At 32.7% G+C, this 14,871-nt stretch overlaps 1 protein-coding gene across 1 annotated transcript; it reads right to left on the bottom strand.

Annotated features, from left to right (window-relative positions):
* Positions 1-869: 869 nt before the first annotated feature.
* On the bottom strand, positions 870-5,018 carry LOC132633072 (glycerol kinase). Its single transcript, XM_060349279.1, has 4 exons — positions 4,536-5,018; positions 3,962-4,183; positions 2,018-2,984; positions 870-1,420 (listed from the first exon to the last, which is right to left on the bottom strand). The coding sequence occupies exons 1-4, from the start codon at positions 4,667-4,669 to the stop codon at positions 1,175-1,177; spliced, it is 1,569 nt and encodes a 522-aa protein (XP_060205262.1). The 5' UTR covers positions 4,670-5,018; the 3' UTR covers positions 870-1,174.
* Between the last annotated feature and the right edge of the window lie 9,853 nt (positions 5,019-14,871).

Raw genomic sequence — 14,871 nt, 5'->3', positions numbered from 1 at the left:
CAAGTTTTATAGCTTTTGATACAAGCATTCATTGCGTGTATAATTTGTAAAGCTTTGGGTACGAGTAGGTATCGCGGTGTTGGTCCCTCTTAGCCACTTATATATAATATAATAGATAGAATAATATAAATATAAATATAATATATATATATATATCCCCAGACCCTACGTTGTGGATTTCACTGGGTTGTTGTTGTTGTTGTATATATATATATATGTATGTATGTATGTAAAGTAAAGTAATAGATATTGCATGATATATACAGCAAAGTAAAGTAATAGATATTGCATGTATACATTTCGTAACCCTAGATGCATTACACACATGTATAGAGACTTAGAGAGAGATCAAAGGAAACAGAGCTTTTGTTTGCAGCTGTCGTTACTGTAGAATAACATTAAGGACTTTGTGATTTAGAGAATGGAAAATTTACACTCGAAATCTAGAGTTATGAGATGTATACACACAATATACATATAGGTAGAAAGGACAAAGAGAAGAACTGAAACCACTTTCTTTAAATGGTTACAACTTGCTACCATTCAAGTACTTTATTCCCACGTTGCAGGAATTTGGAGAAATGGCGGTAAAAGAAAAGGTTATCTCACTGTTTAAAATCTTGTGACGGAGGGGGTAAGTTTTTGTTCCTATTTGATATAACGGCTTATCACTTGAAAGAAAACTCTGTCGTTATACAGTAGGTCTTTTTTACTTCTACCAGTAAATTTTATCTGAAGTTCTAAATGTCAGGCCAGCTATATGCTTATGCTGTCTATCTTGCCATAAGCCATAAAGAGAAGGATCAGTTAATGCTAAAAGAGTCCTTTGTAGTTTGTATGCAATGAAAATTGAGACATACAATAGTAACTATCATCACAAAGGAAACATTTCTTATAACATGATGAACGAAACAAGCAGGAAATGATTCATGTTGTAACAATTTACAAATGGCTAACCTTATTTTTCTATCCCTTTATCCCATATGTGTTGGCTACCGGTTAAGTACATTAGAAAGAAAGAAAGAAAGAAAGAAAACAATATGTATATAAGGGACTCACAGCTATCTCCAAGGGCATTTATTAAAATCAAGCATACTCGTATTTGAAAAGAAGGAAAAGAACCTAAAACATCAATTATATGAAGGTAGTACTTCAAGAGTTCGATCAGAGTGAATTATAGAGCTAGATCAGCCAGGTCAAACGATCTTGAAACAGCTCTGCACCAAGAATCCACCTTCTTTTTCCTCAATTCTTCTTCTAACACAGGTTTGAATATTGACGCTTTCTTCATCTTTTCCCCAGAAGCAAATATCTCATCCTGCGTGTAGACTCCAACAGCTAATCCAGCAGCGTAGGCTGCCCCAAGAGCTGTTGTTTCTATATCAGCTGGTCTTACAACCGGACTACCCAACAAGTCGGCCTACATTATGTAAAATACAAAATTAATCCATGGCTTTCCAAATGAAATCAGCCGTTGTTTTATATTGTACAGAAAGGTCAATCTATTGAAAAAAATCATTAAATCATTTTCTAAGTTGGGTACAAAATGCTAGATGAAAGAAAAACAAAGATAGACGACACAAAATAGGGTGTGCAATCATTACTTCCCTGAAAGGGGTTGTGGTGGTTAATGGAACTTTGTCGATAATTATGCCAGCAGGCATTATTTCTAGATGCATGGGGAGCTCAATATTGTACCCAGACACAAAGGACCAAATAAATAGTCAGATATTCACTATATCCTATAAATATACCAGACGACTTTAAGGAAATAATGTACTAGAGTTAACTGAATCTAAACACTTTATCCAGTCTAAAATTTTCAGTAAGAATTACAGTACTATATTCTACTACAAAAGCCACTGCAAACATTTCTATTACTTATAAAGAGTCGGATATCCAGCTACTCCATTTTCACACTTGAAAAGTCCAATAAATCTCTGAGAGAAGTTCAAAAGATCACGTGAAGGGGCTGCAGAAGAAGAAGAATACATGAAAGACGAAAAGTAAATCAAACCTGAATTTGCATTAAAAGGTTGTTGACTGTAGCACCACCATCCACACGGAGTAAGAATTCTCCCCCCTCACTCTTAGCTTCACCTTTCTTTCCAGCATCCTTGTGCATGGAATCAAGCACATCTTTTACCTGAAAACACATGCTTTCAAGTACCGCCCGAGCAATGTGAGACTTGTTGGTAAATCTAGTTATACCAATACAAATCCCGCGAGCATCATCACGCCACCATGGAGCAAACAATCCATTAAATGCTGGAACGAAATACACTCCTCCAGTAGAGTTAACTTTATTTGCCAACTCCTCGATTTCACTAGCACTGCTGATAATGCCTAGACTGTCTCTAAGCCACTGAACCGCAGCACCAGCAATGGCGATAGAGCCTTCTAAAGCATAATTAACAGGTGCTTTTGGCCCTAGCTTATAAGCTACTGTACTTAGCAGTCCGTGGTTTGACTTAATAACCTCTTCACCTGTGTTCAGAAGTATGAAAGCTCCCGTTCCATATGTGCTTTTAGCCTCACCTTTTTTACAAGATTGGCCCACCATGGCTGCATGCTGATCACCAAGACATCCCGATATAGGGATTCCTGTGATTGGCCATCCTTTAGCAATGTTTCCAATAATCTCAGAATTACTAATAATTTTTGGCAGCATCATTGCAGGAATTCCTAAAGTGTCAAGTGTGGATTTATCCCAGTCAAGGGTCTTAAGATTCATCAGCATAGTTCTCGATGCATTGGAGATATCAGTGACATGTACACCATTCTCCACACCTCCTGTTAGGTTCCAAATTAACCAGGTGTCAATAGTTCCAAACACGGCATCCCCTTTTTTAACAGCTTCGTTTAAACCTTCCACGTTATCCAACAGCCACAGCAGCTTTAATGCACTGAAATAAGTGCTTATAGGCAAACCACAACTCTCAACAAAATGAGTCCGTCCCCCTGGCAATTCTTTCTCCAATTTTCTGATACCAAACAAATTATTGATACAAAAGTCAACATGCTTTGGATTTAACAGTAACAAACACAATTAGTTAAAACCTCAAGAGTTGGAAGGAAAACTCCAAAAGAGTGATCAATGAGAATGCAGACAACCTTGGAGACTCATAACCCAATTAACATACAAAAAGATGAACCTCAACCTTAAATTATCACGCCATAGTAGCTCCAAGAAAATAAACAAAAGTCCTCTAGAATTTTGTCGGTATACCCCCTAATTCAGAAGAAATACACTGCTTAAAAAAGTATATGCGTGATTATGTACACAAGAAACAGCTACCGTCAAACCTCTCATTAACAGCATCTTTTGTCCTGACATTTTTTGGATTCTATAGAGAAATGATGTGATAGAGAATATACAATATAAATACCATGAAAAATCGATTCCAAAAAAAAAAACTTATTATTGTTATAGAAAAGTGTGATTGAACAACCATCACTCCCAAACTGAGTCCATTATTCAAATGGTCACCCAACTATCCAAATTTACGTAGTAAAGTAATGTTTCTTTTGTTTGTAACTGAAAAGTCACTTAACTATGCATATAAGGTCATTCAACCGTCCAAATACCTATGGGGCTATACTATCCTCTAAATTATCAACCTTTGTCATTTTTTACTTTTTAAATATTATGACCATTTGTCGTATTTCGGATACCTATGTGGCTGTACTATCCTCTAAATTATCAACCTTTGTCATTGTTTACTTTTTAAATATTATGACCATTTGTCGTATTTCGGATAGTTGAATGACCATTTGAATAATTGACCACAAAAAAAAAAACAATATTTCATTATACTTTTTTAGGACAAAATAGATATACTTTTGCATACTTATATAAACATTAGAGGAAAAACAAACAGACACTGATAATGACTGAAAACAGAATTTTCAATTTGGTTCAAAATCAAGAAACAAAAAAGTAGTGGGATTGATAAAAGACCTGCAAATAGAACTGGTACGGACATCCATCCAAACAATAGCATTGTAAAGAGGAAGACCAGTAGATTTGCTCCATACAACAGTAGTCTCTCTCTGATTTGTAAGCCCAATAGCTTTGAGCCCACTATCCACATTATGTCCATCAGCAGTAGCCTTATCAAGAGCCTTTGCCATACAGATCCTCACACTCTCAATAATTTCCATTGGGTCATGTTCAACCCATCTACAACACAGATGCATAAAAATCAAGAAACCCAATGATCAAAATTGAAAAAAGATTAAACCTTTAATGAAAAGAAAAGCAAAAAGATGAGTGATTAGTCATTAATGATATACCCAATGATCAAAATTGAAAAAAGATCAAATCTTTAATGAAAAGAAAAGCAAAAGATGAGTGATTAGTGATTAATGATAAACCCAATGATAAAAAAAATGAAAAAAGATTAAATCTTTAATGAAAATAAAAGCAAAAGATGAGTGGTTAGTGATTTAAGCCCAATGATCAAAATTGAAAAAAGATCAAATCTTTAATGAAAAGAAAAGCAAATACTGAGTGATTAGTGATTAATGATTACCCTGCTTGTGGGTAAAACTGAGTGAATTCAACTTGATGAGATCCAACAGCACGAGCCAAACGATCATAGATGATGAATCTAGTACTTGTGGTTCCTTGATCAATGGCTCCAATGAACACCTCTGTGCCTGACATTCTTGCTCTTTTTTTGGGTAGAATGAATCACAAAAAATTGAAAAGAGCTCTGTGTGTATAAAAATGGAGTGTTTTAAGGGAAAACTAGTGAAGAAGGGAAAAGTCAGAATAGGATAGAAGTGTGTGAGCCGGTTTTTGTGGAATTGTAGTAGTGCGAGTGCCTATTAAAGGTGAAAAACAGCGAAGATAACAATGATTGTCTTGTTTAGTGGGCAAATATTTTCTTGGAAATGTTACAGGTTTATCCTATAAGAAATTTTCTTATTCTATGGGAGTCCTAATTATTTAATTTCGCTCAAATACTAACGATAACGTCAAGAACTAGGGAGTGTTTGACTTTGATAATGAGAGGAGGTTATTTTTCCAAGAAGATTTATTTGTAGTTATATAATTTGTCTTTGGTTGCTCCTTCAGATCCACTTGGTGGACAACTGGACATATTTATCCAATTATATTAAGAGGATAATCTGATCAGCAAGTCATATTTATGTCAATTCGATAAATGTATGTGTCTACTAATTCACGTATTAATAATAAATATACATTTTCGTTTAATTTGTTTCTAATTGTAAAAATAAATAATGTAATGTAATTGGTCAGAGCTGATAAGAATTGATTCGGTATGTGCTGGCAGCTGGCCAACCTCAACGGCCAATTATTGTTCTCATCTACTCATTCATATTTTCAGTTGCTGACGTAATGTGCATTTGACTTGTGACGCCTTTCACGGCTTTCTTATGACTTTAACGTTGTTTTGAACCTTTTAGAGTGTCCACGTGACTATGAGCCGGGCTTATGCCTATAAGTTGTTTTAGATAAGCAAGTCAAATGGGTCTAATTATTTTTTTTAGTTTATTTTAAGCACAAAATGACTTTAAGCTGGCCAGCCAAACACTCAAAAAAGCTAAAAACAGCTTATAAGCAACTTATAAGTCAATCCAAACGGACTCTATATATCCAACTTGGGCTGCCTTCTTTTTTTAAGAAATTTTTTTTTTACCTGTATTTGATATTTGCATTAAAACTCGATTAAATCTGAAATCATGCTGAAAAATCTCATATCAAGGAATAAAACACTCCCTACCAAAGAAAATTATGTTGGGCCGTCTTTCACGTTGCACCAGGCATTATGCAATTGGGTAATAATTATACACATTCTAACATATATATTAATTAATTATGATTAATGTATATATGTTTAATTATGTGAGTGTATACGGCTAAGCGATAATAAATTATGTACAAATACATGTTGTATATCTATTAATTTAGTGTAAATATCGACCGCAAACTTTATGGTTTCACATATTGATGGGGATTTACGGTTTGCACAAATGACCTTTTAGTCACTTCTAAATATTGTCTAGTTAATCTAGTGTGCTAAATGTATTTGCCAAAAAAAGTTTCATTCAATTTTTTTTTTAAAAGCGAAAAATTCACTGGATAACGAGGAAATAGCATTTAAAGAATGGCTCTAGAAAAGCCATGCGGTACAAATAATTTCATATTGTTGACTTGTGATACCTTTCACTGTTAACCTATCATCTTACCTCGAGAAATTCCTATGTAATTGCTAGTGATCGTTACTTTAAGACTCACATTTTATGGTGCTTAAATAAATATTCAGCGCTATAATAATGTGTTACATTTATATGAATGTAAAAAAGAAGAATTCATCTTGGGAATATTATATTTGGGTTTCTACACTATGCAACAGCTAATAAAGATTATAATAAAAAAATAACTTTACCTTTATTCTTTACAAATTATACATAAATTATTCTTTACAATAGCTACTTGTTGTCGTTGTTGTTAATATACTACTTATTATATACCAATATATTAGCTATAAATTACAAATTATTACAGCTAACAAATGATTACTTTAACCAATTGGCTAAAAATATTAACGTTCCTATTATATTATCCAAACTCATCCTTAAATTGGACGATCGTAATGTGTTGTTGGGCCCAATTGGTATGGTGTCATATTTGAGAGAGATAAGGCATCTGAATCTTCTTTAAATATTCACTATTCAGTAGTAGCCCAAAGCAACCAATGGGGCAATAGGAAAATTTTGGGGGTTAAATATCGAACAGGTGAGATGGGGTCCGCAGCAAGCCCTTAAAGCAGAGTATTTAAATTCGGGCAATTTGCAGGATTGCCCTTCGCTGGAGGTGGTCTTTAATTTTTACCCCTCAAAATGGTGGTCTTTAATTCTGCTTTTCATGCAGAATTTGCATGGCAGATTTGCACTTTGCAACTTCTGCCTTGCGAAAATTCTACGTTGCAATTTTTATTTTTTTTACTGAATTGGGGTTCGAATCCACAACCTTAGAGTGTTAGGTGAGGGGCAAAGCTTAAAGACCACCAATTTAAAGGGCAAAAAGTAAAGACCACCCCAAATGAAGAGCCATCCGCGCAAAAAAAAAGTTTAAATTCTGTTGAGATGGCCCAGGCCCCATTCTTCTCTAGGGTCTAGTCTCGTTCAAGTTGAAAACAAAATTCTGTAACACATTATTTTGCTTCTTTAGTGATGAACTTGGTTTAGTCATACCAAAAGAGCGGTAGGATTTTTTTAATTATTTGTGAAGCTTTTTAAAAAAAAAAAAATCGCTCATATGTTATATTGTTCAAATCTTCTAAATATTTTACTGTATATGCGTCGAATCATTTAAAAACGCAAGACTTTTAAAAGATTTCAAGTATATCCAACGATATTTTTAAAGAATCCGAGCAACATAATTCTTCCTGACTAATCGATTGCAGGGCTTCTCACATATGAACTAGACTGCTTAATTTCTAAAAAAATACGGTAACTTCAATGCAAGCTTAGCCACCTACAGTGAACGGTTGACAAATGAACACTCTTCAATAACAATTTATATTATAGTTTATTTAAAAATATACTAATATATACAGAGGGGGATCCAAGATTTGAGCGTGACGGGGGCACCTTTGCCTGTAAACATGATAACTATTAGTGTTAAAGTTCGGCGTGCAACTCTTTAAAACTTAATGATATAATAACTTATCAGCAAAACTTTAATATTATTGATTATCATCAATTTGATTTTAATATAATAAATATACGTCATTCATAGTGCTTAAACTTGACTCGGCTTTATATTCTGAACAACAAAAATAAGTTTTTTTTTTTTTTGAAGAAAAGAAAAAGTAAATTTCTTTGAAAAATAGGTGCTAAGAGGAGACATTTGTTTTATGCCTACTTTAAATTTCAAAAGTCTCATTTTTTTTCTCAAACAAAACAAAGTCACTGGCCTGTTTGTAAACATATATTTAATGTAGGTGATAAACGATTATTACTAAATGGACTCCTAAGTGGAAGTACTGGAAACTAAGTTGAATAAAAAGAAAAAGAAATGCATAGCAAAGAAGCTGCAGTTGAGTTTTAGCAAAAAAAGATAAATAAAAAGAAAAACATAGAAAAAAATGCTATGGTACGGTTTTGAACCCAGATTAGCTAGGTGCTAAATCTTTTAGCCAACTGCCAAACAAGCACACGCCCAATTGGGCCTTCTATCTTTCAAGGGCCATGAAGTATATTTTAGGAGTCCTGTGTGTATATCTAATATATATACACAGAGTTTTTCCCGAGACTTGAGATGGCACGTGCCCCTCTAACCTACAACTTAGGTCCGCTCTGATTATATAGGTCAAAATGTTACTTAATATACATATTAGATTGAATCTTGAATAGCTTTAGTAAAATTTATGGGTTCACCACAACATGACATGTGAATATATCAATTTACGAGAACTATTTATTATCAATTAACTTCAGCACTTTTTTTAATCTAAATTTATGAATGTTTATTTATAAAATTAGTTTTAACACATTATGCAATTTAAACGGAATTAGTATAAGCAGTCTGAAAAGATAGAAGCTCCACGATTAGAGCCATGCGGACCAGCACTCCTTATAAAATCGTGAGTTTAACGAGACAAAATAAAGGATAATCACATAAGGGATGTAGTGCTTGAGAAATCGTGTGAGGAGTAGAAAAAATTGGTTGAGAAATGAGTAACACAATCTTGGAGAGAGACATTTATTGAAAGTTCAAAAATTCTATGATTGCCATTCAAAATTGCCAAATGCAACGAAACACTTGGATGTTGGGATCATGACAGAGTCCTTTTCACAATCATATTTGCGGGGTAACATGTCATTCTCGCTGCCCTTATGAAAATGCCATGGACGTTAGTTAATCAACGTCTGAAAAAGCAAGCAAAAGGTCATATCCGCTACCCCATGAGAGGTATGCAGGGCACGCTATTCAATAAAGACGTCATACGCCAACTTTAGCGGTTGCACACACTTGCAAGTTGCATCAAGTAGTGGCGGAGTTAAAAATGTGACCGAGGAAATTCCGAATATAAAAAAAAACAAGCATTAGAAGAAATTAAGAAAATTCAACACCTATTATATTACATAAAAAATAATTTTGGAAAAATTTTTCGGCCAAGAAGTTCAGATTAAGCCTCTTCCGCGACCTTTATTCCGCCTATATTTATAAGTTGCAACCTCTCTTTTAATCAAATCGTAGTAATGCATCATGATAAAGTCAAGTGAAAATTATAAGCGTATATCTGCCACAGTTTATGTGAAGATGTTCGGAGTATGAGGATCAAAACATTTAGTGGTCGTTTGGTGCATGGCCAAAATTATCCCGAGATTATAATACCGAGATTAATTTATCTCATATCTTGGGACTATTTTATGTCATCTCCAGAATAAGTGGTATAAGAAGGTATATCCCAGCTTATACCATGGGATGCATTTTATACTTTATTTGATACAAGGTATAAATTTATACCTTCTACCAAACATGATACAAAAAATTAGTGTTGGGATATCCCAGCTTATACCATGCACCAAACGACCCCTTAACATTGACCATGAATTCAGGTATAGATTTTTCTATATTTTAAAATGAAATTTATATATTTGAAAACTACACAAAAAACACTACTTACAAGTTAACATAGCTAATGATTGTAGGAATCTAGTAGCTCAGTTGGTTGGCTACCTAAACTCTCACCTTGTTGGTGAGGGTTCGAATCCCCACATTTTAATTCCCTTCCCCATTTCCCCTTCCCCTACCCCTATGTAATAAAAAAATATTAAAAAAAAAAACATAGCTAATGATATAAAATATATTTTAAAAGTTTGAGACAGGTAATAATAAAAGAAATTGTTTGGCTTCCCAAATACATAAATTAATAACACGTTTGACCAAGTTTATTTTTCCCCAAAAGTACTTATTTTTTCCAATAAGTACTTATTTTAAAAAAAAAAGTGAGGTGTTTGACCAAGCTTTTGGGAGAGTAGCAGAAGCAGTTTTTCAGAAGCTAAAAAATAGCTTTTGTCCAAAAGCACTTTTGAGAAAAATACATTTAGAAACACTTTTTAAAAGTTTGATCAAACACTAATTGCTGTTCAAAAGTGCTTTTAAAATTAATTGGCAAAAAATAAACTGTTTTTAGCCAAAAACACTTTTGGTAAAAACTACTTTTTAGAATAAACTAATTTTAAAAGCTTGGCCAAATAAGCTATAAGTCGGAGAGTACATAATTTATCTTTTGAGTTATCGTCAAATTTTTATTATATAAGTACTCTTTTTTCAGGAGAAACTATCACATATCAAGCTTTTATTTCGAACATGTCTAAAACACACAATTTTTTCTCCACCTAACGTCAATTTGAGGAGATAAGGGAATCTTTATTTAATATTCGGTAGTTATCCAAATGGGGTAATTGAGAATTTTCGGCGTTAAAATAAAATAGTTGAACGGGGTACGAAGCCAGCTATACCCTGATAGCAGAGTATTTAATTTTCTGTTGAGATGGGCCAGAGAAGCCGTTCTATATGTTTATTGAATTAAGCGCGAAACTTTTTTAAAAAATAAAGAAGATCTCTAATCTTTAGATTTTACATTAAAAGTATATATAGTGTGGCTCTTTGAACTTTGAATCTTAAATATACCAAGTAAGAAATTCTATATAAAAAATTAGTTAATATAAAATTGATATTTTTCAAAAAAGATTAATAGTCTGTTTGGTCAAGTTTATTTTTATCCCAAAAGTATTTGTTTTTTCAATAAGTACTTATTTTACAAAAGTGAGGTGTTGGTCAACCTTTTGGGAGAAAATAAGTGTTTTTAGGGAGTAGCAAAAACAGTTTTTCAGAAGGTAAAAAAAATTTTTTTGCGCAGAAACACTTTTTTGAAAAGTACTCTTGAGAAAAAAATACACTTAGAAACACTTTTTAAAAGTTTGGTCAAACACTAATTGCTGGTCAAAAAGGTACTTTTTAAATTAATTGGTCAAACACAAATTGATTTTCGCCAAAAGTACTTTTTTAAAAAGTGCTTTTAAAAAAACTATTTTTTAAAATAAGCTGATTTTGAAAATTTGGCCAAACAGGTTATAAGTTGGGAAGTAAGAAAAACATGTATTGAAACTAAGGGTGTCAACCGGTTTGAACCGGCAACCGGTTATAAAACCGGCCGGTTTCCGGTCTAAAAACTGGAACCTGACACCGGTTCCGGTTTAACCGGTTCCAATTTACCGGTTTGAAACCCCAAACCGGAACCGGTCCGGTTCAAAACGTCCAAAACCTCTTTTTTTTTTTTTTTTTTTGTATAGTATATATATTATAGTATTTTAGTATATTGTAGGTATATTTACATATGTTATATAAGTTTATAAGTAAAGTTTATATATTTACTGACTAACAGGCTAACAACAAGTCAGCAATACAGCATATACGTGTATATATATATATATATATATATATATGTTTAAGTTATATGTATAATATATATTATAAGTATATTCTTAGTATATTTTAGGTATATTCCTAACTTAATATAAGTAAAAATATGAACACAAGTAAATAGAAGAAAGCTCAATGAGCCATATATTTTATTCATTTTTTGATAACAATTATTTGCAAGTTGTAGTTTTATTTAACTTGCAAATAATACATGAGTTGCAAAGAAATAGTAGAATAATAAAATCACCAATTCTCAATCATTTGGTTAATTTCCCCCATATCATATTCGGCCATGGAGATATCTTTAAAGTCTTCCATTTGGTCCAATCCACTTGCTATCAAATCTTCAATCTCTTCCTCTTCGCCTTCCTTCGCTTCTAAGTTTTTGTTGCGTCGCTCCGATCTAATCCAATCGCGAATGCACACTAGTACTTGCAAGCTAAAGCCGGATAATGAGTGTCTACGGTCTCCAATTTGTTGTCTTCCCTGGCTAAATGCACTCTCCGAAGCCACGGTTGATACTTGAACCGTAAGGATATCTCGAGCCATTCTTGAGAGTATCGGATGACTTGCCTTGTATTTCTTCCACCATGCTAAGACGTCCAACTCATTTAGTTCCTTGATATCCACATTTGGCTGCATCAAATAAAAGTGATATTCATCAAAGTTTGCATTACAAGATGGAGTTGGATGTGAATGTAAAACTTTTAAACCCGACAAGCCCTTTTTGCTACTTTGAGAAGTAGTAGGGCGTGGAGCAACGGGTGTAGCATGTTCTTCCAAACTAGAATAATGAGTAAAAAAAATTCTAAACTCATCTTCAATAGCGGTTTCGGCTTCAGCTAAAGATGGTTGAACTCCCTCTTCAATTTCTAAAAATGTATAAATTTGATCAATCAATGCTTTAGTATAAGACACTTTTAAATAAGGATTTAAAAGAGAACCCAATATAAATAAAGTTGGGATGGGAAAAAAATACTTCCTAAATTTTGTTGTCATATCAAAAATAGCCGCTTGATAACCGGGTTTATATTTATATTCTTGTAAAACTTTAGTTATTTTTGCTAAGTAGACTAAAATTTCGATTACCGTGGGATAGAATTGTCTAGAAAAAACAAGAGTTGCATTACAAAAAAATTCTAAGAGTTTAACACATTCCTTAACATCTTCCCAATCCGTAAAATTTAACAAATCATCACTATTAATATTATATTTGTTGTGAACTTGTTGTATGAGAATCCTATACTCATATGCTTGTTGTAGCATAATGTAAGTGTAGTTCCACCCAGTCTCAATTTCTACTTGAATTTTCCTAGGTCTAAGGTTATTTTTTCCACACAAGCATTCTTAAAATCTCTAATTCTTCCCCTATTAGCATTACAAAAAAAAAACGCAACCGCGTCTCTTACTTTTTGAATAGAAAATTCAAAACGCATAAGACCATCTTTAACAATTAAGTTTAAAATGTGACAACTGCATCTTACATGAAAAATATTTCTTAGCGGAGGTTTAGTTCTCTTTTTAAATTCCACCAGTTTATCGGTTAACCGGTTTAATCGGTTTTGGTTTTAAAAAAAATTGAAACCGGACCAGTACAAAATATACGGTTGACGGGTTTAATTGAAACACATGGAAAATTTTGATTGAGAAATGAGTAACGACGGTGGAGAGAGATTTGTTAAAAGTGCAAAATTTCATCTCAATTGACAAATGCGAAGACACGCTTGGAAGTTTGGATAATGACAAAAGGCCTTTCACGATCATTTGTGGGATAAATATTTTCATTGTCACTGCAATTTGCAGCCCTTAAGAAGCAAAGTATTTCAATAAAAAGTATATATGAAAATTAAAGTATGATAAGGAACAAATAAGAATGAGAAAACTTGACCATAACAAAGAAAATAGAAAAAAAAACCTCATTTGTTTTCACATGATATAAGTGTGAATCTTAATTATTCCAGTCTTAATCATTAAATATGTTCTTTTTATTGTTACAACCATTTAATGAGTCGGAAAACAAATTCTAACAAAGTGCTAATAATATCAATGGAGTGTCTATTCAAGTACTCCTACAAAATTGACCGTTTACCAATTTCATCAATTCACCAGTACCGTTATCACCTACCATTATCAGCTATTGACGCCGTTTACATTTCAACTGCCACCACCCATCATTCTCTGCCATAACTATCACCGCTGTCATTCACAACAATTAGTCGTCATCACCACTAGCCACTGTTTACAATCATCATCACCAGCTACCATTACCACAACATTCAAACATCACTACCGACAATCACAACCACAAACCACAAACCATTAACCACCGTCATCAATCACCACCATCATTAACTATCACTATCACTTACCATCACAAACACCATCCCCAATAGGCACCTACAATCACCATTGCTACCCATCACCGCCACCCAACCACCATATATATATATATATATATATATATATATATATATATATATATATATATATATATATATATATATATATATATATATTCTATAGACATAGTAATGGATTGATTTAGTATTTTATTGAATTTTATAATAATTAATCTTAAATTAAATAAGATCTACACATTCAAATGTGAAAGAAAACAAATAATCTCAATTATTCGGTATTCATATCTTAATATTTAAATTCAAACCTCTAAACCTTAATATTCAAAATTTTATTAGGAATTAAACGTTTTAATCTTAATAAAAATTAAGGGGCCTTACCGTCTAAATATAGTTTACTTCTATATTTATCAATTATTTACTTTACAAACTCTAGCAGTATAGAAAAGGAAGCTTAACTCTATTAATATATACTATTCCGCTTCATTTTATATGAAATTATTACTATTTAAAGAGTTAAATAATTGTTCTTCTGATCATAACTTAATACTACCTTTCATCTAACTTCAAAAATATGCAAATCTATCTTTAAAAATTAAAATATTTCAAAATAATACTTGAATTAGGACTAGAAAATAAAAGATTTAACCCGCTATCTCCAAAGCTGTATATGACTTTTGAAACAAAGGGCATCCTATAAATTACCATTCCCATTTAAACGTGTTACTTTTATGTTCTACCTAATCCTTTCCCCTATTCGCGGAGTTACCAAGTTCAAGGTATTTTTTTTTTTTAAAAAGTGACTTCTTTTAATCTCTAAAAACAACAAAATAAAAAATAAAAGCATAGAAAGGGTACATCCGATGAGGCATGCACGCCATTCAACACAAGCGGACGTCAGGTACCATCATTTTAATTTATAAAAAATTCACAAACTTTATTGTAAAATTGAAATTGATTTTGTGATGACATGAGTGTCACATTTACTATTAAATCCTTTAAGGATAGGTGGGAGGTGGTGACACACAACGACTAATCCTGAAA

The sequence above is a fragment of the Lycium barbarum genome, chromosome 3 (genome assembly GCF_019175385.1).
Source record: "Lycium barbarum isolate Lr01 chromosome 3, ASM1917538v2, whole genome shotgun sequence".
Classification (NCBI taxonomy): domain Eukaryota; kingdom Viridiplantae; phylum Streptophyta; class Magnoliopsida; order Solanales; family Solanaceae; genus Lycium; species Lycium barbarum.
Note: the sequence above shows the minus strand (reverse complement) of the source record. Positions and strands in the feature narration are given on the sequence as shown.

Coding starts and splice junctions, on each gene's coding strand:
- LOC132633072 (XM_060349279.1), bottom strand. CDS start 4,669: ATGTCAGGCACAGAGGTGTTCATTGGAGCCATTGATCAAGGAACCACA. Junction 2,985..3,961: donor CGTACCAGTTCTATTTGCAG/GTCTTTTATCAA, acceptor GTTTGGTATCAG/AAAATTGGAGAAAGAATTGC. Junction 1,421..2,017: donor ACCTTTTAATGCAAATTCAG/GTTTGATTTACT, acceptor TACATAATGTAG/GCCGACTTGTTGGGTAGTCC.